Source organism: Aythya marila (assembly GCF_965140915.1).
Source record: "Aythya marila genome assembly, chromosome: 1".
Lineage (NCBI taxonomy): Eukaryota > Metazoa > Chordata > Aves > Anseriformes > Anatidae > Aythya > Aythya marila.
This window is the reverse complement of record NC_139042.1, coordinates 162,161,611-162,185,261: the sequence shown is the minus strand read 5'-3', so window position 1 is coordinate 162,185,261 and position 23,651 is coordinate 162,161,611. Positions and strand designations below refer to the sequence as shown.

The following is a 23,651-nucleotide window of genomic DNA, read 5'->3' as shown; positions in this document are numbered from 1 at the left end:
ATTTCTACTAACCTTAAGCCACTTAATGTATACTTAATTTCTGTACCAGCTTTTGTGACATCTCAATTGCAGTTTTTTTTTTTTTTTTTTTTTTTTTTTTTTTTTTTTTTTTTTAAGTACAAAGAAAAGATAAAGTTGCTTGATTCTAATCTTGTTGCATGGACAGTTTCCACAGAAGCTTGTGGTTTGTATTCAGTACAGGTCAAGCACTTTGCATCTGTGAAGCCTGTCTGCTTTAGATGACACTTTTGCCTCAATGGCAGCTAAACCTTTTTAATGCTTAAATAACTGTTTTCAGTCTCTTATCCTTTCTCATTCTCATCATACATGGGTCAAGAAGGGACAGTTACTAAGAACTCTTCTGAAGGTCATTGTGCTTAATATTATTGGTATGTAGAGTTGTTTTTTTTAATCTAGGGAGTCTGTCTTTTCTCATCTAAGACTTGCTGCCATGTAAATCTAAGCATGCTGGTACTTTGGACTTAACCAATGATACGCTGTCATGAGGAAAAGTATAGCAGTGCTCCTGAGCTTAGTGTTTGCAGGTGATGTTTTGTCCCTGAGAGACTTTGGTATTTATTGCTTCTGGTTACACTAGATAAAATACGAGAGAAAATTATGTCGCTTGCAGCAGGTTATTTGCTGTTTGCTGGGACACATTTTTTTTTGTGACTTAGTGAAAGGTGGGAGGGCTTTAAAGGTTTTTCAGATCAGAGCAGTTAATGGAAATCAACTTTGATTTGCAATATTACAAATGAGATACACATGCAAATACACAAGGAAGTTGTTCGTAGCAGTAAGTGCTGTGGTGATCCCTTTTTTTTTTTTTTTTTTTTTTTTTTAATTTAAGATTTTACAGAGTTAGTTCTTTCCCTCTTCACTTTAATGTTAAGTCTTAAAATTTAAAGTGGTACAGTGAACAGGATAATGGTAGACCTCCTTTCTACCAAGAGTCATGGGAACCTTTATTTTCCACTGAACTACAATAATAATAATAAAAAAAAAGACTTTCTTGCTTCAGAAATTATATTGAATTTCTTGGTGATCTAATAACTTGGTTTGGCCAGGTGGAACAGGAAGAAAGTAATCTTTCTGGTGAGTTCCTACTGTTTTATTATTGATACAGTTGCCAGTTCTTGTTAGGACATGCTGCCCTTTTTCTGAGCCTGTTGTTTTGAACCATGTATCTTCTAAAGGATTTCTGGTTCATAGTAAGGACATAAGCAAGACATGTGGCTCATATTAACATTTAATAGTCTGTCACGATCAGGGCATATACGTAGGATCAAATCACTGGAGGAATTTTATTTAAAAGGCAGGGGGGACATATGGTAGAGCCAGGTGGAACAGATTATCTGTTCAGTAGATGAGCAAAACATCCGAGGGTCCCATGTTCAAATGAGATTCAGACTTCCATAATTTCTGTATTAAATCTAGAGGTCGGAGTTTCTGTTCATTGAACGTGACAAGGCATCTCTCCAAACCTTTGTGGAGCACTGCTCTGAACTTCACGTAATCTGTGGGCTCAATTCTACAAAACATGAGCTAATCCTTTCAGAATAGCTTCTTCCCCTGTCCTCTCCACTGTATTTTTTCCTAGCTTCATTTCTTGGCCATCTTTCCTGTGTGCAACGTGGAGATCCCATTCAGAACTCCAAGCCTTTCTTGTCCAAGCAAAACTTCAGAATATAAATATTTTGGGCAAGGAAAAAATAATCTTCCGTATGGGTTTCCTGTTCTTTTACTGAGACCTCTAGATTACTATTCATTGTGGTCCTGACTACTGCACATATATTTATTTAGTACTGTGCTGTTATTTTGTGACCTTTTATGCTTTTCATTGAACTCGTAATCAATAGTCTGTAAAATGAAGATTGAACCATCTGTCTAACTGCACAATAATATTAATTGTGTGTGTCACGCAGCTCAGGGGTTTGTCAAGTTGCTTGTGGTATTAACTTTGTATTTCAGGATTCCTGCATTTAAAGTGTCAGATATTTTATGGCATTAATCTATCACCTTAGAGAATTGAATATTAAACTGGATTGAAATTCATGCTATTAGATGTAGTAATCCGAACTTCAGATTGTATGTTCTGAGAAGGGAAGGATAGTTTGTTAAATTGAAGCTAAATCAATGAAAATGTTTTTGCTAAGAATAGCTTGTGGTATTAACAAGCCAACTATGTATTGTCTCATTAACAATGATGTTTTACTAACTCAGCAAAATAATGTGTGAAAAACTCTTGTTAAACTCAACCGTGTACTTTATTATATTTCTGTTCCTCTTGCCCTTTCCTTTTGCTTTCCTCTGTTCTCCTTGATTCATTTCTAGCACCAAGTAGGGGTTACCCACACTGTCTGTTCCCTCATAAAAGAAGCTCAAGGGATGATGTTAAGCAGAGACAAGGTCCAGTTGTCTTGGCCTTTGCTCCCAGTTTGAGCCAGTTTTTAAGGACTAACTAAGTTGTTCTAAGGAACGTACGCTAGGCTGAAAACCAAAAGACGGGATGGGGGGGCTGTTTGCACAGGCTGAGTCAGAGAGAAGGGTGTGTGCATGTCATGAAGTAGGTTACATTGTTAGTTCCAGGAAAGTACATGGAAAGCTCAGAGAATTTTAATTTTTTTTTTTCTGTCTAACATGTTCACTATATCAAACATTATCAAATATTTCTGATGGGTGCTTATTCAGAATAACAAGATTCTGTTCTAACTTTCTGGTACATACTTCTCGATTTTATATAGAAATTGTATAGTATATATGATAGCCTAATATGTTCTCAAAGTTTAAGCAATTTCAGCATTCCAGGTTGTAGTGCTAAGAGAGACAGTTGTTATTTAGATGTAGAGGTAATTTGCCAGCCTAAAAGTCCATGCTGTGGTGTTCTTAAACGTTGAGAATAAATATTTGAAAACATCTCCAAGACATTGTTAACACCAGAGTTTTAAAAATATTACTAACATTAAATTGAATAATAAAAATAAAATTTAATAGTATTAAAATACTGTTTCAGTTTTTATCTGATTTTATCTATTTTAATCAACAATATTGTCAGTGATAGGTTTTGTCCACTTACAGCAAGTTCACTGGAACCTGTACTAGAAACGCATCAGCGTGTCCATGGCTCACCTTCAGGGCATGTCCTGGCTGGATGTACGGTGGGATCCTAGAACAAAGCCATTTGGAGTGTTGTAGACAAAATCCCTAAGAGGATTTTGTTGTTGTTAATTTTTTATATGTTTTAATTTTGTTTTAAATGCTAAATGCTGTTCTTCTTGTCACTTGTCCCTTTAAAAAAAATAATAATTATCCATGAAGTTTCAAATTCTTGTAAATTTGAACTGGTGTGATCACATTGTGTTTTGCAGGGCTAGCTGCTCAAATATGCCAGCTTATAATTTTGAAATATTTATTTATAAACTAGAAAACACCATAAGAAACTAAAGTTTCCTGTTATTTGAAGTAGTGTGTGAAATGGTGCTAAAGTGCTAAGTAATCGTAAGTATATTCTGTGGAACAATTGAGTTTGAAGGAGCAGGGAATTATTAGAGAAACGTAAAGTGTTGGCATCCTCTGTGGAAAACTGGCTCTGGGCAGAGCAGATGTGGTTGTCATATGTTATGAAGTTACTATGGATTTTGGGGAGGTGCCACTGTCTCGCCAGCATCCGCTCGCTCATCAGTGATATTCCAGCTGGGGAAGTGGAATGAAGAAATCAGCTGTTAGAGGTGTCTAAACCTGAAATACCTTCCCACAACTTTCCTGCTGAAGTTCCTTTCTCTCATCTTTGAAATGAAAGGTGTAGACTTCCAGGTGGATATCCCCTTGTGTTGGTTGGTGCTAGATGAAGCAGCACACAGAGCATTCTTCCCTTCACTGGTTGCAAGGAAAGGTGAAAAATTGAAAGCAGCACTCAGAAGAATTATTAAAAAAAAAAAAAAAAAAAAAAAAAAAAAAAAAAAGCTATGCTGAAAGGGAAGAAAAATGACACTGCTTGCTGATACTGCCTTCCCTGTCCTTCTGCTCCCTGTTGGTAGGATACAGCTCTTATTTTGTCCAAGGGTGTTTGAAGTAACTTAAGATTAGCTTTACTGTCTCTATTCTCATCCTTGATGGTATTTTGGTGTCTTTCTCACTGTGAAATTTGGAAACGTGTTCCTGTAGATCCTCTGGGTTTTACTGTGATTTGTCTGCAGTACAAAGACGAAGCTGATGGTTACAGCTATCTGCCTTTGAGATGAGTGCTGCATCGTGTGCCATAGCTATAGGGGACCCAGAGGGGAGTTCCTACAAAGAGCATCAGTCTCAGTAAGCCACGTGTGTATGTAATGGCAGAATACTTTGCGTTTGCTGTATAAATGTGACTTAAAAATCACAAACTGGTGTTATTTTAAAGGTGATTATCATCTAGTAAGTAGAGAGAGATACTGTGATGTGACTGAAAACGTTCAATGGTTATTTTAGGACTGTTTATTTTAGGAATTTCAATTAAGAAGTTGGATGAGACTTGTCAATATAACTTCTGATATACAAGACCTTATATTTTGCAGTTATTGACAGGGTGGTTTACTGAGGCAGGTTATTCAGCTCTTCACTTTACTCTTTCTTGTTACAAGGAAGAAAGAAGGGTAACTGGAAAACTATGTGAGGAACAGAGGACTTCCATAATTTTAATGTTTCTAAATGGAGCACTTAAAAGTACTAGTTGTCAAGGAAAATATATTTGTCAGTAGTCTGATCTTAATATATTTTTTAGTATTGTAATTATTAAAATATATTATTCTTGAGTCAAAGCTCGTTTCTTCTGGTTAATTTATTTTTTAAGCCAACAGTAACAACTGCAACTGTTCTCCCATAAGCAGCATGTCCAGTATTATTTGCAAATACATCCTGGATAACTTCAGACGGTATAGTTTAAAAAATAAAAATAAATGAACTTTAAATTCTGAACAAGCTTCTGTGCTCCCTCCACCCCCAGATGTTTTGGTCTTTGAGAGTTCTTTATGCTTAAACTGACAGGGAGATGAAATTCTGTAGGTTTATGATGCCTGTCTGAATGTGTGTAGAAATGGTAAATAGGCCTTTTGGTTTTGTCAGGCTAGGTAAATGCATTTCCAAAGCTTACCATCACGTGAAAGCAATGAAACAGTTGGGCTAAGAAAATGGTAGCCAATTTTCAAGCCACAGGTGGAAACTCTTAGGAGGAAAGGCTTGCCAGCCTTCTTCACCTTCTTCTACCATCTCCCCCTGCGTGCCTTACTTAATAAGGACTTTGTGCAGAAACCAGTCTGAATGGAAAGGAAGCTTCTTGGTCGCACCAGAGCAGCTGTTCTGGACAGAGCAACCCTTTTGCGCTCTGCCTGGAAAATACCAGCATGGGCAGATTCCAAGTGGGAAATGTCTCAAAGGGACAAATACTGCAAGCAGCAGTATTTTCTTCTATCTAATCTTGTAAAATTAGACCCACTCATGAGCAGAAACAGATTTCCATGGCTGTGTGTGGGTGTGGTTAAATACAGCCGATCTTTAGCTTGTGGTAGGTATAATGCTATGGTTGGTGACTTGAGGGCAGAGCGCTCATGAGTTTGTCGTGTCCTCTCACAAGGATGGCAACCATTTGACACAGTTGACTGCTGTATAAACAAATCATAGCACCTTTTAAGTATAGTGACATTTATTGCATGTCTTCTCTATTAAATAGCTATGTTTTTTTAGCCTTTGCACATCAGACTATTTTTTCATGCTTCCAGCCAGTATATTATATTCACCTGTGTGCCTGTTTATATAAATGTATAATTTAAGGTCTTTGTTAAATTCTGAGTAAAACAATAGTATAAATGAAACTTTTTCAAGATATAAAGCGTGTGTGTATATATACATAGTGTGTGTATATACATGTATACACACACACACATATATATATATATAATATATATATATATTATATATATATAGGTACCATTTATATATAAATAAATGGTACCTATAATAAATAAATATAGGTACCATTTAAAAGTACCCTTTTGTTATCTGTCCTGAGTTTAATTATCAGTCATTTCTGCATGCTCCAGGAATTACGGTAGATGTTACAGAGGTTTGGATTTTTTTTCTTTTGAAAAAATAGAGTGAAATGGGTTCAATTCTACTTTATATAGTTTGAAATAAGTAGTTAACGTATTTTGAATGAAACATCTGTCATTCTGGGTTATGAACAAGTAAGGAAATGCCTCATCGTGTATTTAATTGTCTATGTATTTAGAGAGAGAAAGCAAACATGAATTTCATGGTTCTAATTCTTTTCAGGGTGAAATTGTATCTAATATAATTTCCATCTCCCCTGCCTACTGTGCTAGACCATTCCTTTAAGTAAATTGTCTGCTGCGTGCAGGACAGCGCTGACTTGCTGTACGTGCATTTACTTAAGGTGCATGTTTGTTCTTAGGTTCACCAAAAATCTGTCGCCTGACAAGATCAACCTGAGCACGTTAAAGGGGGAAGGCCAGCTGACCAATTTAGAGTTGGATCAAGAGGTACTTCAGAACATGCTGGATCTTCCAACATGGCTTGCTATAAACAAAGTCTTTTGCAATAAAGCATCCATTAGGGTGAGTGTTTTATTATGCTGGAGTGGCAATTAACCAGATCTTTTTTTCCCTTTCTGTCTCAGCAAACTTTTGAACAAGCTTGTATTAACAGAAAATTGGGGTGAATACTTGATAACAGCTTCATCTTTCTCTAAAATGTTACTAGCAATAATTTCTCACCTTTTTTTTCTCTTTGGATGGCATGAAATACATAAAGAAATGGTGAAAATAAGCAGTGATTTTTTTTTCTTTGTGTGGAATATATTCCTGCATGTTCAGAAATAGAAGTAGAGGTATAAGCTTATATTTGCCCATGATATAATTGGCATCCTTTAATGATTCACTATGTTCTTTTTTATGTTTTATTTTTTTCTATTTCACCCTCTTGGTTTTTTTACTGCTTTCCCTCTTGTTCCCTTCCAATCTCCAAAAATATCTTTTTGAGGGATTCTGTCTCTGTGGGAGATGTGAAAACGCTCTAAATCTAGCCAACTTCACTTTTTTAATCCGGTTGGCTGCAAAGAATTGAAGCAATGTATCTCCTCTCCTAGATTATCACATTTATTGCATTTAGAGTAAGAAAGAAGCTATGGGTTGTTTTGACAGAAGTTATCTGGTCAAACTTTAGCAGTTCCTCAGTCTCTTCTTTCTTTACTTAATACTTTAGTTCTTAATACCTTGTTACAGACAAGCAATTATTTATAGGCCAAGAGAGCAAATGTAGATTTTTATTTCCTTTTAAAGGTAAGAATGTGGAAGGCAGTGTTGACTTAGCAGATGTTTGACAACTCAGTATTAAAGAGACAGGTTCTGTTTTGCTCCTCTGTGTTTTCCTTCCAGAGCTCAGTAGGTTTTGAAGTTTATTTCTTAACACTTGAAAGAGATGTGTGCATAAGTTTCTTATACAGTACTTTCAGATAAACTTTGTAATGTGAAAGTAATGTTCTTTTGAGTCCAGGAGTTACAATTTGTATACCTAAACCACATCCTAAGCAAGTGCTTTATTTTGCTGTATCTCTAATATTTGCTTTGTCTTAGAGTAATGTTTTCCATTGCAGATACCATGGACAAAATTGAAAACGCATCCCATCTCTTTGGTGAGTCCTGAGAGCAACTCCTAAATATAAACTGTGTAGCAGAATTCCTCAAATATTTATACTGTTCTCTCAAATTGATTCTAGAAATAGTTGAAACATTAATGGACAGTTATGAAGTGTCCTCTGGGTAGCAGCAGATCAAGATACCATAATGTTTTTGTTAGTATACTGTTGTAATTATTTAATCTTTTTTTTTTTTTTTTTTTTTTTTTTTCCTTTGGGCATTGTCATTATAATGTTTGGCTGTTAGCTGATTTCTGTCAAGATCCTCAGGCATTATGTTTTAACTCAAGTTCATCTGAAGGGTAGTTATTTGTCCAACTAGTACTTTTACAAGTTCCTACCTATCTGTTAGAGCTATCTTTTTTCTGAGGACTTTTCTGTTCTGTATCTGCAGTCTATCCAGTGATCCCAGTTATGGCAAGTTTGGTACAGACAACATTCACAAGATTTCTCTAACACCCTAGGATACAGCTTGGATATAAATAGGATGTAGAAGATGTATGAAGGACTCCAAACCAATTAGAATGAATGTTATTTCTTGCACTTTTTTTATTTTTCTCTTTAACGAATTTACTGAGAAATGTGGTAACTCCAGAAGTAATTTGCTTGATGGTGGTTAAACTTTCTTAATTGGGCTTGCCTAGGAATGAACAGGCCTTTTAACTGTTGTGTTTCCCAGACACACAGTGACTTTTTGAATCTGCTTCTAATTCCTTACCTCTGAATCAGACTTGGAAAAAAAGATGTTGTTTTAAATACTTGATGGATTTGCTGGTGACCTAGTTGTAATGTACTAATGCCTGTGCCGCTTTTCCCTGACACACAAAGATTAAAGGATGGTAATGCTGAAGTGGGATGGTTCAACCCCTTGGCTGTAAGATGCAACTGCCAAATTAGGAAAGCAGTTTAAGCCATGGTATTCTTGAGGATTACGTACTTTGACCTACAGTAACAAGGCCTGTTTGCTTTGCTTGCTGTGAACTTACTTTAGTAATCTTTGAGGTTAAGGTGATTTTCAAAGTTAACTTTGTTATATAAAATTTTTCTTGAACAAATGTGTTAAATGAAAACTGACATCAAAAGATAACTGTTCAGTGATAGACTGTACAACAGTCTTTCTGACTTCTCAAGGAAGACAAATGTAAAGGCCTAAGTATCCAACTTCAGCCCTTTATTACATCTGAATTTCCACTATTTTGGTTGGGATATCTTTATCACTGAAACTTTGATTACATTTTAATTAACATTCCCTAGTTGGCATCCTTTTTTTGCATAGAATAGGAAGTAGCTAGAACCCAGTTGTCTAGCCAAAAGTACTTTCTTGGAACTGAGTCATCCTTTGTAAAACTCCATCTGTTAACATACTGGCAAATATTAAATTTCCTTTGCTCATCACCAATATCTCCTCCTGTTTCTGTGCGATGAGCACTAAAATTTTGAAGATTGCTTTGTAGACCTGTGGATGCTATGGAGCAGTTTTTCCTCTATCAAAGTACAAACAGATTCCAGTGAGGAAACAACAGACGGATGTCTATATCCAGGTCTTCGTAATTAAGTCTTATTTATATTACAAAGAATTCTGTATTCAGTACCCTGCTATTCTTTGCATGAATTGTGTAGGTGTAGCAAAGGAGAATGTTACAGAGGTCTTAATTTAACCTCACAAGAACGGTCAAACATCCCAAAATGGTAGGATAACTAGAATAAACCTTTGCTTCCCCTGTCCCTCCCCAGACTAAGGGATTAGATTTTTTTTTTTTTTTTTCTCCCCGATGTTTTGCAAAGCAAGTCATTAACTGAGACAGCAGTATTCACAGTATGTTGAAGTATAAGAAAATATGGAGTAGGAAGTTAATGGATTTCTAGGTAGCAGCCAGGGATCATGGATAAGATCATGATCTTCTCACTTTACGGACAAGAGTAGGATAGTTTGTGGATCAAGTGAATTGTGGTGATTGGTGTGGTAATAAAGTGCAGTAGGTAGGGCAGGTTGACCTGTGAAAAAATGTAATTTGAGGGCAAAGATTTTTGGTGTGTTTTGTCTCACTGGAGAAGGGAGCAAATGGAGGAATTCAGATGAGGTGGTATAAACTCAGAGCTAGACAGGGACATAATATTAGCTGTTGAGTTTCTAATGAGCATGAAATGGCACAAGAGTGCAGAACTATAAGCCTTAAATCAAGAGCCTTCCCAGTTTATAACAAAATTTAGGTCACAAACATTGCACTGTGAATAAGCTAGGAGATTAATGGATTTATTCAGTTGCCAGAAATAAAGTTTTGCTTTTGGTATATTCACATCTTATTCTTCATCCCTGTTATTATGCATTATGTGTAATTTGTGTTATAGTTCTGCTATTTAAATAAAGCCTTCAATTAAAATAGGATTTGGGTCTCATCCCCTTAATTCCCAGCTTCTTTTTTAAGGATCCCACTTCAAGTACCAAAAATACAATAACAGCATACAATTATACTAGAATATGCTGTGTTGCAAGTTATACTAGAATGTATCTTTCTATAAAATACTTCCGCTAGATTAGCCAAGAGTCATATAATGAATTTTTATGTACAGATTCTGTTTTAAAGACGCGGTACTAAACTTCCACTACTATTATGAATTTTAGTGGACTAGGTTCAAATATTTTCCATTAACGTTTTTTGAAGTGTGTTAAATATTTCTTTGAAAGAACAACCATGTAGGAAGAAAACCCAAATGAGTACGCATTAAATCAAAATGCTTTTTTTAAATGCCCTTTTCAAAATGCTGTTTTTCAAAGTAAATATGATGGGTAAATAATGACATAGAATCAGGAATTCTACAAGCAAATATTTAACTGGGGCAGCATGTTAGAATTCTCAAAATGTGAAAACCTTTATAAACAAATTTAAGAAATAAAAGTAATTTTGGTACTTCACAAAAGTTTGTGGGAAAATGCTGTGGTCTAGAGTGTCTTTATGTATATTTAGAAAAACATTTTCAGTGATTTCTTTTTCTTCTTCATATATCAGCCTTTTACTTTGTTACCTCTTATGTCTCCAACTTTTTTTTTCTTTTGTTTTTCAAGTCCTTGGATAAAGTTGTAATGGAAATGAGCACATGTGAAGAGCCACGAGCCCCTAACGGACCCTCTCCTATAGCAACTGCATCAGGACAGAGGTCAGCAATGATCCTTACTTGTACTTGATCTAAAAAAAAGTTTAATTTCTCTTTTTGAATTAGTATAGAACACTTAGATCCACTGTGTATTTCTTGTAGTATATAGTGTTGCAGCTCTAAAATATTATTACTTATGGATGGAGTTATGTATGTATACTGATAGAACTACTTAGTTTCAAACCTATGTCTGGAGAAAACCAACTAAACTGTATATGGAACTTGCTAGAAATGTTTCATTTAAGTATAACTACTCCATCAAAAATATACTCATTTGATTTGTCTTTAATTTTCAAAATTTTAAATACCTTGCCTTTCAACTTAGTTGGAAAACATACATAATGGTGTGTGAGTATGTGTTTTGTCTACTGAATGTTACTAACATTTGTTAGTGTGGTATTTCAATGTTCTAGTTTCTTTATCTTATAATTCAAATCTTATTGAAAGATTTCATGCTTGCTATTATAGCTTAAATGTCTGGTAATGTGGGAAGATGACATCGTTACAGAAGTATTTTTTCCCCAGTCTTTTTCTTTTCATGGACCCAAAATGTTTTTCTGTGGGCATAGGGACCCATATATAGAGAAATGAATTCTATGATACAATTCGTTTTCTTACTTAACTTATGTATAATACTTAGAAGTAGTCCATGGGTCTGTCTCCTTGTACAGAGTACAGCTTGAAAATCATTGCCATAGAGATTCTGTGTAGGATGAAAGTTATAAAAAGGCAAAGGAATGACGAACCACATAAACTGTACTTTTAAAACAAGCAGAAAAAAACCCAAAGCCAAATAAATTTAGATGCTAAAAGAATATATGAAACAGTGTTTTCCATTCACTAATCTAGAACATTCAGAGTGGTTAAGATTTTTACTAAAAATTTAATTGCAACTGCTTTATTTCAGTACTGGAATACATGTTGATTTGGTCCCTAAATTTGACTATTTAGGATGCCTTTCTTTTGTAGCATGAAACAAAGCAAACTGTTTATACTATTTTACATATAAAAAGGTAGTTGTCTTAATGGGCAGTATAACTTAGCTCATAGGGATAAATACCAGCCAGATTGGAACTGTTGGATAGTTCAACACTAATTACTCTTGTATACATGAAGAAGAGTAATATATCTACATAACAGCGTAGCTTGTTTTAATACAAACAAAGCAATTTTTATCTATTTTTATAAGTATGCCAATTTATGCATATTTTACTATGTAAAGTTGTGTTAATTGTTATAGTTCATGGAGTCTGATCATTGTCCAAAATATGTTCTTTGTTCATAGAATGATTGTTTTGAGATTAGGATCAGAGGGTAGAGAATAAATTAGTGTAAATTGGGTCAAATATTTAACAAAAAACTGTAACTGATAAAGAATACATTAGGAACTTATGGTCTGTGTTATGTTGTATTTCAATTTTTTAAGAAATATAATTTGTGACATTTCCTTTGGCTTGTAATTAATACATTGGCATTTCACCTTCTAGTGAATATGGCTTTGCTGAAAAAGTGGTAGAAGGAATTTCGGTTTCTGTGAACTCCATTGTAATAAGGATTGGTGCAAAAGCCTTTAATGCTTCATTTGAACTTTCCCAGCTAAGAATATATAGTGTAAATGCAAATTGGGAACATGCTGACCTGAGATTTACCAGGATACAAGAAGGGCAACGTGGAGAGGTGAGTATTATCTTTTGCTAACTTTGTTATATTATTTTTGTGGTCGAAGAGGAGGTAGTTGAAATGCACACTAGGAAACATGCTGTTACCAGGAATGGAGAAACTGTGCTCAGTAGTTTCAGCTGTTCCCTAAGCACCCAAGGACATAAAAATGGTAGGTGTGAGTCAGATCAAAGGTCATGTCTGTAGCAGTGCCCAAAGTGGATGTTCAAAGAAGACTGAATACAAGGTCAAGCATATGTAGCCACTGTTACATTCTCCAAGACTCTGACCATTTTAAAATGCAAACTACAGCAGATGTGAAGAATACAGGAAGAAAAAGTCAGTATTAACTAATTGGTGTTTTTTTCACTTTTAAAGCTTTAGCTGGTCATTTATTTGCTTGTGAGAGCTATCCTAATAAAGATTTTTTTTCTTCGAACAATTTTAACTGAGTTCTAATAAAGGTTCTATGCAAGAGTTGAGCATTTTTCTGGGGATAATTAAATCATACATATTAAAAAAAGTAATAGCAGTAAAGTACATACTTTGCTACTCTCTGGGAAAAGTAACGTGCAACTGCTGCATAGGCGTACATCGTTCTTTTGCTTTCTCCCATGTAACTGAAGTAAAATGTATACTAAATGCCAAGCTGATGCTGTATTTTCTATTGAGAACTACTTTTGACACGCAGCAGACCTTGAATATATAGGTGTTTTTTTTTAAAAAAAAAAAAAAAAAAAAAAAAAGGTGAAACTTAGAGCTAATGATTACTGAGCACACAGAGTTTATTCAGAGATAAGGAGACTGATAGTTGCTTTTTACATTGAGAAAGAAACCCCCAGAGAACATTATAGTTAAAAACACCTCAAAAGCATTTTTTCTGACAGTCTGCATCATGTCCCTCCTGCAGTTTATCTGTGTGTTAATGAAGTCTAAATTGGAAGAATTCAAGTTTGAATAGATGGAATTTTGTATTGCTATATTTTTTGATGATATGCTTTTTAAGAAGAATTTGATTTGGAATAGTCTTCCCCTATAGTGCTTTCCTTGAGGAGCGTTTCATTTAGTTCAATGAGTTCTGGAAACACAAACTTGTAGGAACTGTAGCAAGTGATTTGTTAGCGGTAAATTGCGATAAAATAAATGGTGAGAGAACAAAACTGACGCTGTACTATAAAGATAATCTATGCTAAAAACATTTTAAGGAAGTGCTTCTAGATCATATTGTACCTACGTGTAGCATAATGAGGAATCTCCTTAGAATTTTTAGATTTTTATTTACACTGCTTCTGGAGGTAGATATTTTCCTTTTCTGCAAACAGTATTTTTCAGGCTGCTTTTCAGTATGCCTTTCCATCTTTTCTACTTCATTGTGTGTACCTCCTCAGACAAACTGGGTATGTTTTACTTAAGTCTCTGCTTATATTTGCAGGACATAGGCTGTACAGTTTTCTGAATGACAAGAGAATGGCAACGGCAAAATAAGACACGTGCCTAACAAACTCTTCCCCCTTCCTCTTCTCCTTGGTGGATCTTTTTTCTTCAAAGAGTAATGTAGGATTGAGTTTTAGGGAAACTAGAATTAACTTTTTTTCCTCTTGATGCCCAGTTCATTTGATGATTTTCCATGTTGCTACTGGATAATCACTCATTTCCCTATATTTGACTTTCTATATCCAGCTCTACTTGATGTTCTTGTGTTATTTTTACATTTGCCTACTGTCTTCTAGAAATCTATCTCCTGGTTTGAAAGTTTGTGTAGACTGTGTGGCTTAAAATACACTTAATGTTTAACTTCCTTTAATTGAAACAAAAAACTAAAACCCCCTACTTTTTTGTAGCTTTGCTTCCTTCCTGACTCTGTTCCTACATACTAGAATTTAGTGTTTTGAGACCACACTAGACAATCTTTTTTGCCCTCTACCAAAAGCAACCTAGAAACCATGAAATAATTTTATGCCTTCATTGCCTTCATTTTTTTTTTGTGCGTGTGAATATTTTAAATGCTGGTTCTTCCCTCTGCCAGCTTTGAACTCACTCGACATTTCTGTGACATTTTGGAGGTAAAGAGCGGGATCAGGGCTTCAATTCTTGACACCTCTAAGTGGAATAAATGAGTAAAATGTACTTGTTCATATAGCTCTGCATGAAGGACATGTGTGTGTGTGTATAGATATATGCGTACACCCACGTGTGCTTCTGCACATACTTTGTTGGAAGTAAACTGTTGTATTTCATGAAGGTGTTTTTCTCTTTTTCTCTGTTTAAAGGTTTTGACTTTTAAAGAAATCAACTGGCAGATGATCAGAATAGAAGCGGATGCAATCCAGAGTTCTAAGCATGAAATCATGAGTGCTCCAGTTCGACTGATTACAAACCAATCAAAAATTAGGGTCACACTTAAAAGAAGGGTAAACTTGAAAACTTTGAAATCTTCTATTATTTTATGAATTCATAATTAACTTGCGCTCTCTATGAATATATGCACATAGTAAAGATTTTTAATTTAATCTAATTTAATTTTTTGTAGCATGTAATCAGTAAGACTGAAAAAGTGGTCAGAATTTAAATAACTGCAGGCAGAATTTAAAGATGAAGAAATTCCACAGGTCCTGCTAATTAAATTATTTGACCTCCAGAGCTTTATTTATGATGTTGTGTCTTGTGCAATCTCTCCAGATTCAGATGATACTTATATCACTTATGGTTACATAAACAGTTCAAAATTCAATGTGTGCTACGCACATAAAAAGTTAGGCACAAATAAATATGCTATGATATATCATAGGCACTTTTTAGTTAGTAAGAGAAATAAGAATATCTTTCATTTAAAATTTTATTCAATATGGGAGAAACTTCCTTTTAAAGAAGTGTGGGGTTCTATTCAGTCTTTTTCATTAATTTGATATAAGAAACCTGCCTTTTTATTCTATATTTTTATTCTATAGCTAAAGGATTGTAACGTGGTGGCATCAAAACTGGTTCTGATTCTGGATGACTTGCTGTGGGTTTTGACTGATTCCCAGTTGAAAGCCATGGTGCAGTATGCCAAATCTCTTAGTGAAGCCATAGAGAAATCAACAGAGCAGAGAAAAAGCTTGGCTTCTGAAACAGCTCAGGTATGGTAACTGTTTGTCTCACTTTATGAGTATTAAGTTTTTAAAAATACAGTGTGTTTAGTTGCATTAATTGATTTTTTTGAGGATGCAAGTTACTCATTTTCATTCAACTGTCTATCTTGAATTAATCCTGAATGATCACAGCAGTATAAAAGACTTCATTTTACAAAACTCTGTGTATTAATGTCAATTACAGGAAAGAAAAAAATGTTTCTTTATTCATGTACAGAATATTTTGACTTCTGTGTTTACTTAAAAATTGATTACATTATTTAGTAAATCTGGTCTTAATATAGTTTCTGATGAAGAATTATAAATAAATAAAATTAAGAGACACTAAAGTAACCTTAATGCATGAATAGATACACTTACTATAATGGTTTAAAGTGCTGGTCCAGTCTGTTTTCGTGTTCCTGAAATACTAGGCTTTAATCAGAGCTTTACTTAATGCAGCTCTCTTGTTGGAATACATGGTGAAAAAATAATTCTGCTTTTAACATGTCTGCTGGCATAGATGTTATGTTTATGCTGTATGTAAAGTAGTCTTACATAAACATTTGTCATCTTTCAGCACATATAGCATGTTGGACCAACTGGTCTTTCTAGTGAGTGTTGTGGGGAGGATCTCTTTTTGTCTGTGAAGCAGCAGCACAAATACCCTGATAAAAGATGGGACTGTAAACCACAATTTATTACTAGGACTGATTGAATAAATTCGCTTGTGTAGAATCTCATACAATAAAGCTATTGTACTGTAATGCGGACTTCAGTTCTTGTGGTGGTCCTGATGATTTGCAATGATCAGATATAGCAATCAAATGGCTAGCTGTCACTGAGTAGGGAGGTTCTGATTCTTCAATTCCCTGTACTCGCATCTTGCCAGTTCCCTGATCCTGGCGCTGGCTTCTGTTTGAGCCTATAGTGATACAGTTTGTGGAGCTAAACTAGCAGAAATGATCCCAGCAAAAAGTATTTTTCTGCTAGTCTGGCTTGCAACAAAAATTAGAGAAATACCAGTGCTGCAAGGGCAGGGTATAAAGATGTGGGGAAAGGGAAAAACAGGGTGTGAAGTGACACTGTCTCTTTGTGTCACCTAGCCATTAGATCAACTTAGCTGTATTCTAAAATAACACTCTTAAATCTCATTCATGATCCAAAGTGAACATAATGTATATGATGCATATTTTTCCTTATTTGAAAGGCCTATTTATAGTAAGTGAAGAGTTGTGGTGCTTTTATGCTTGAAGGGAAGGATAAATTTCTACCAATTGATGTGACTAAATATTTTCAGAGCTCTGCTCCTGCACCCAGCTCTCAGCAGGTGAAAGCGCACCAGACTACAGCAGCACCTGATCAAAATGATGCGATAGTGAAATTGTTCAATGATTTCGATGTTAAGGAAACTTCTCATCACTTAGTAATTTCCCATTTGGACCTACATATATGTGATGATATCCACTCTAAAGAAAAAGGTAACTGTTCAGGTTTTGCTTTTTTTTTTTTTTTTTTTTTTAGTAACATGCATATAAACTATAATTGTCTTTACTGGATTCTTCAAAATGTCTTCTAATGTTAATCAACAGCTTTTATTTTAGAGGAATTGTCTTCCCGTGTCTCTAGACACCAATAAAATTGGCTAGATGCCTCTAGCAGGAGAATATTACATTGCTAAATGCAATTATTTTAAAATAAATGTAACAAAAACTGCTAATAGTACTAGAATCTTCTGATTCTGTCCAGACTGATGGTTTCTGCTGATTTTTCCTTTATATTGCTAGCTAGCTAACTGCATTATCAACACTGCAGTGGCAATAGTACTGTTGCTTGAAAGGGTCACTGTGTAATCTGTTTGTGTAAATATTCCTTATAAAATAGATAGTTTACGCTAATAAACAAGCAATCTTCTCTATGTTACTAATTTAGATAATTTAGGATGTTCTGCAGCAAATTGGAGGAACAGAACAAGTGTTCTGAGGCCTTATAGTGTATGTCTGTAGTACTTGTACTATTTTAATCCAAGGCTACTGCAGCGTACCATGTTTATAATTGGAGGAAAAAAGACAAATGACCCATTTCATGCCTTTTAAAGTGGTCAGAAGAGAATGAGAAATCAGTGTATATTCAAAGAGCTGGCTAGTCACTGAAAAATGTGCAGAGGGATACAAAGTCTGCCGTAAAAGAGAGTGAAAAGCAGACTTGGTGAATGTATGTCCCTCACTGGGAAAGATACTTGTACAGCAGCAGAGCATACAGCTCACTGGCTAGAGATGATAAATTACATGCAAGGAAATGTCTACTGAAGTTGAGATTTATTGTTCTCAGAAAGATCTCTTTTTTTTTTTTTTTTCAATCCTTTTTCTTTCCTTTTTTTTTTTTTCATGAAGTTTAAAATTTAGTGGAGAATCAGGACAGAGAGATTCTCAGAATCCCTCTTTACTGCAGGAATATTTGTCAGATGAGAAAGCAGATTATATTTACAGTATTCTTGTACATCTGTCTTTGATCATAATCTTCAGTATGAAAAGTTTTGTTTCAGAAAAACTGCAGGATTATGCATACAAAGAGTTAGTTACCTTTATTTTTCAGTAACATTTAAAACAATATGCAGTTTGTTAGTAGTGACTGAGGACCGAACATGGATTTCTTTCTACAAGCTGATCTTTAGAACGCAGTGAAGACGACCTGAATGAAAATTTTGAGGGAAGTTGTTGAGATTGTAGGGGGGGAGAGAGATAGTAGAGGGGGAAGAAAGAATAGCTGTTAGGTGTTTCAGGGAACATTAGAACGACCATTCTAAATCCAAGATCTGCAGAGCTGAGCATTGCTTTATTTTACAGATTCAAATAGGCGTGTCACAGGAGGGGCCATGCAGCTTTCTTTCAGCTATTTAACAGTGGACTATTATCCATTTCACAAAGCAGGTATGAAAATGAGCATTTTTTTTGAACTACCTGTAAATGGAACTGCATAGCTAAAATTAAAAAATAAAAATGTGTATATGGCTTGAATAATAATAGTTTTACAAACACTTGAAATACACACTTTCAGTATGCAAAATGAAACAACAAAACCAATCTGGAACCAATCACAATTAAATTTGTGTAAATGAACTATTCTAGGCCAAACAGTTTTCCTGTTCACTGTTTCGTTTGGCCAGCAAAATGGTGTTTGCACTTTCCTGACGTGAAAAAAAATGTGTTTTGACAGGAGAAAGCAGATTGAGAATTCACTAGTTGGATACCTACAGGAGTCAGATGCAGCCTTCTAATATGGCAGATTTCTTTCCATATAGAAGTCTTATCATTTTATGGGCATTTACAAACTGCTTTTTTTTTTTTTCATAAATAAGAACGCTAGTGTGTAGGGAGTCAGTTGGGCAGCATTTTATTATATTTTTGGGGAATTTTTATGAAACATCTGGTAGCAGTTCCCAACCAAGAATTTCTTACAAAGCATTCCTGGTAAATCTGTTCTTCAGAAGTCTCAAAATAAAATTCCAGCAGCAATTATCCAATTATCAAAAAAAAAAAAAAAAAAAAAAAAAGGAGACAAAAGAGGTTTGCTGTTGATTTTGTGATCAAATGCAATCTATTTCAGTGTGAGGGGGACTTCTGCTTGGGTGATTGGGTGCATTGTGCTTTTGTTTTGCTTTTTACAAACACAAACCAGTCTCTTTGGAGTGATACCCATGTGCATTAAAGACAGGAATTAGCAGTAGTTTGCTGCAGGTCATTCTTGTCACTCGTGGGTGCAGATGGAATCATTTAATGCCAGTCTACTGCATTTTAAGTAGCAAGTATAGTTATAGCACCTTATAAAAATTTATAGTAATTTAGCGTGGGTTAGACAAGCAGCATATTCATTTCTGTAGATTGGCCCAGTATCAGTTGAACTGTGTAATGCTAGTTTTTTTTTCCTGTGAAAGTGGGAACTCAAGTCACAGGTGTTTAACATGCCTGTCTTGTCACTCAGCTGTTCATGTGCTGTTTTTCATTGCTGCTTCCTACAACGTCTAGGGGAACATCTGGTCTCACTATTTACGCTTTCTGTGAGGTCTTCTCTTGAAAGAAGGAAGACATGGAGGAAGTAGACTAATAATTAGATTTTTGTTTTCTTTTGGAAGAATTTTTAGCCAGGTTGAAGCAGTAGGCTCTTGGATGGGCATGTTAGAAGCTGACTGAGAATGCTTTAAGAGAAATGAATACCTGGGGCATGACTCCCACAGCATGAAAACATAGATGGAAACAGTCATCTGTAGGGCAAAGGTAGTGTTCTCCTGCAGTCTTAAACGGTGTTCCATACAGTATGTTTAAGCAGCAGAAATCAAAGTCTCTCTAACAGCAGGCAACAACAAAAACATGTAGGAGGGTGCTCCTCTTTGGTCCAGTCTGTGGAGGGGAAGGGCCCGTACCAGAACTTGTTCTTTCCAATTTAACAAGTTGTCATCTTCTCACTATATTAGAATAATGTGGCAATTCTATGGGCAAACAATTGTAAGAGGTGGGAGAGACCCTTTACTCTAGGAAAAAGGAGCACTTTTTAATTTTGTAAGTTCAAAGGGAGTTCTCTACCCGTGTAGGTGTCATGCTTATATGTACTGCTGAGTCTGGTACTGTCATCTGATATGCAGAGCATTCCTACTGAGATTAGATGCTGCAATACTGCATCCTTAAAGAAAACAGCATATTAATACTTTGTAACAGTGGGCAAAGAGGAAACAACTATACATGTATATCTCTGAGACTGTTACCAGGCTGTTTTCCAGTTTTGTATTTTTCCAGCCCATGGAATATTTAGAAATGCTTCTTTTGATATAGTCTTTCTGGGAATTGCAATTAACTCTTCAGGAAGAAGTCCTCAATAATTAATAGTAATATTTGCAGATGGAGCTCTTGTGGGTTTTTGGTTCTGTTTTGTTCCTTACCACAGCAAGACTAATGGGAGCATGTGTGCTGTAAGATACTCTTGTAATCCATTGAGCATCAATCCTTCCAACAACAGCCTTTCATAGTACTTAAGAAAAGTGAAGTGGGATGTGGGTCCATTGACTGTGATAATCCTAACATAAGACAGACTGTTGCTGGATGTTGAAAACCTGTCTGTACAGCAATCCATTTCTTTACTGGTCCTCCCAGACCTGCTCTCACAGAAGCTTATACCAGATCCCTTATCTGTGCAGCTGATCCTATCCAGCAAGATTCCCAGGTTATTCTGCAAAGCCACTTCCCAGCTGGTCAGCCTCCAGCCTGTACAGTTGCACAGGCTATTCTTGTCTGGGGCTTAGATTTCCCTTTGACCTTCCTATTAGGTCACTTTTCTAGCCTTTTGAGGTCTCTGTGAATGGCAGCACAACTACCTGGTGTATCAACTGTTTCTCCCATCTACAAAGTTACAGCCTGTTCTATCATCCAGGTCATTAATGAAGTTATATTGCACCCAGTATTGACCTTTGGGATACACCACCACTATTGACTGCCTCCAGTTGGACTTCATACTGCTGATCCCAGCCCTCTGAAACCAACAGTTAAAGCAGTTTTCTGTCTACCTCACCACGTACTTACCTAGTCTGTACGTCATCGTTCTGTCACTGAACATGTCTTGGGGCAGTGCTGAAAGCCTTGCTATAATAGTTAAGGTAAACAACATCCACTTTTCTTCCCTCATCCACCAAGCCAGTCATCTTACCGTAGAAGGCTATGGAGTTCAAGAGGCGTGACTTCCCTTTCATAAATTCATATTGACTAGTCCCGGTCACCCTCCTGTCCTTAATGTGTTTTGAAATGGTTTTCAGGATTCTGACTTCTCTGCTGCCTTCTTGGGAATTGAGATGAAGCTGTTCCTTTTCTCCTTCTTGAAGATAGGAATGACACTTGTTTCCTTCCAGGAACTTCTCTTGATCACCATTCACTAGTAACATTTCAAAGATAATTTAGAATAGCCTTCCTGTGGCATTAGACATCTCTCTCAACCCTCATATGCATCCCATCAGAATTCCGTGGACTTGGGCATGTCTAATCTGTTTAAAATTTTCCTAAGTTAAAGCTCCTCTGCTGAGGGGAAGGTCTTCTTGCTCCAAGCTTTCACATGGTCTCAGGGACTGAGGACTTCTGAAGACAAGTCTTACCAGTGAAGACTGAGGCAAAGAAGGCAAAGAATACCTCTGCCTTCTGCATGTCCTTTATCACTTGATCTCGTGCTTAAGAACAGCAAGTCCAAGTTTTTCCTAGTTTTCCTTTTGCTGCTGATACACATGTAGAAGTGTTTCATGTTGCCCCTCACCTGTCTTACCAGATGTCATGTCAGCTTGTGAGTCCAGCTTCGGCATACCTAGCCCCATCTTCTGTATTCTTTCTGGGTCACCTGCTGCTGCTTCCACAGCTTGTTCCTTTCCTTTTTCTATTTGAAATTAATCAGGAACTCCTTGTTCATCCACAGAGGCCTCCCGTCACTTCTGCTTGATTTCCTGCTTTTCAATGTGGATCTTTCTTGAGCTTGGAATTAGTTCTTGAAAATCAACCAGCTCTCCTGAACCCCTCCTCTATCCAGGGTTATATACCATGAAATTCTTTCAAGTACACCAGTCTGTTCTCCTGAATTACTGGGTTGTCATTCTGCTTTTTGCCTTGTTGCTTTACCTCAGGATTCTGAACTCCACCATCTCACAGTAACTGGAGCCAAGGCTGCCCCTGACCTTCACATCCCTGGCCAGTTCTTCCTTTTTGGTAAGAATCAGGTCCGGCAGAGCATGTGGATGTGATACTTCTTCCAGTTGTCTGAAGAGCGCCTCACCGTCTTCGTGACGAGATGACCTGATCTGTAAGCTCTCGGCTGGCTGATCATGCATCGCAAGGCACCGCTCTCACAGTAAGGGACGCTCCCGCTCCTTGCCTTCCCAAAGAGCCTGTATCCATCCTTAGTGGCGTTTCAGTTGTGTGTGTCTCTGTGATCCCAATAAGATCATAGCCCTGCAACTGCATGCAGATCTCTAATTACTCCTGCTTCCACATGTTCCTCATACTGCATGCATTAGTATAAAGGTACTTCAAAGTGGCACCCACCCATACTGACTTCCCAAGAAGAGTATGAAACCTTTCCCTATAATGCTGCTAGTTTATATGCATATGCCTGGGGTGACCCCACTTTATCCCTGTTTTGGAAAAACCCGTCCTCATGGACTTGAGTTTAACCTACCTCTACCCTCTTGCACTCTTTCTGTTTTCTTCCCTTTTCCCTTCTCTTCTTTCTCAGCTAGAAAGATGCAAATAACCAGTTATGAGGCAGGAGGATGGGGAAAAATGTCATATCCTGCAGTACCTTTCTCCCTTACTGTGTCTTCCATGCTGACATTGTTGCATTTAAACTTGAAATCAGAATTTTTTCTCAAGACATTTTCCTATTTTGATGCCAACCATATTTACTCATCTCCACTGTTAGTTTCCAAATCTTCATTAAGTCCCAAATGAAGTAAGTTTTCACATACTGATACTTAAAGAGCAATGTACCACCTGGTAAAAGTTAATTGTATTGCATACTTACTATTGAAAAGGTTAGTAGACTTTACAGAGTCTCTTAAAAGAGATCCCAATTTCTTTTGGAGGTTTAAATGCTTTACAAACAGAAACTTTCTATAAATAAAAGAATTCCACTGGCATTGATTTTTAAGGCTGTGTGCTAGAATAGTGATTGCTTTCTTCTTGGTTGTGCAGCATGATGGTGCTAAAGAACCAAGACAAAAAGAGTCATTTCTGAAAAGAGACCAGGAACAACTTAGGACGCAGTCTGCTGGGAAAGATAAGATTAGAGTGAGCATGGGAAAATTCTTACTTTTTTTTTTTTTCAGTGAAACATAATATGTATGCAAACACACACACACATATGCATATATATACGCATGTGTACATATATGTCTATACATATATATTTGACATCTTCTAGCATATGAAATTAGTGTCATCAAATTTCTCTAAACTGGAAATACCCAGTGATGTTTTGAGCATTAACTAATGGTGTTAAAAGGCAGGTAACAATATTATATT

At 36.1% G+C, this 23,651-nt stretch overlaps 1 protein-coding gene across 5 annotated transcripts in view; it reads left to right on the top strand.

Moving 5' to 3' along the window:
* Positions 1 to 23,651, top strand: part of BLTP3B (bridge-like lipid transfer protein family member 3B) — a 56,264-nt gene that overhangs the window by 10,665 nt on the left and 21,948 nt on the right. For 4 of the 5 annotated variants that reach the window (XR_014317758.1, XR_014317759.1, XR_014317760.1 and 1 more), the window contains exons 2-9: positions 6,443 to 6,605; positions 7,643 to 7,681; positions 10,749 to 10,840; positions 12,325 to 12,514; positions 14,767 to 14,907; positions 15,445 to 15,615; positions 16,907 to 17,087; positions 18,453 to 18,536. Coding sequence is in view for 2 of the 5 variants with exons in the window: in XM_082763294.1 (XP_082619420.1) it covers positions 6,443 to 6,605; positions 7,643 to 7,681; positions 10,749 to 10,840; positions 12,325 to 12,514; positions 14,767 to 14,907; positions 15,445 to 15,615; positions 16,907 to 17,087; positions 18,453 to 18,536 (1,061 nt within the window). In the remaining 3 variants the exon portion in view is untranslated. The remainder of the gene's footprint in view (positions 1 to 6,442; positions 6,606 to 7,642; positions 7,682 to 10,748; positions 10,841 to 12,324; positions 12,515 to 14,766; positions 14,908 to 15,444; positions 15,616 to 16,906; positions 17,088 to 18,452; positions 18,537 to 23,651) is intronic. The other variant, XM_082763295.1, reaches the window with a different exon arrangement.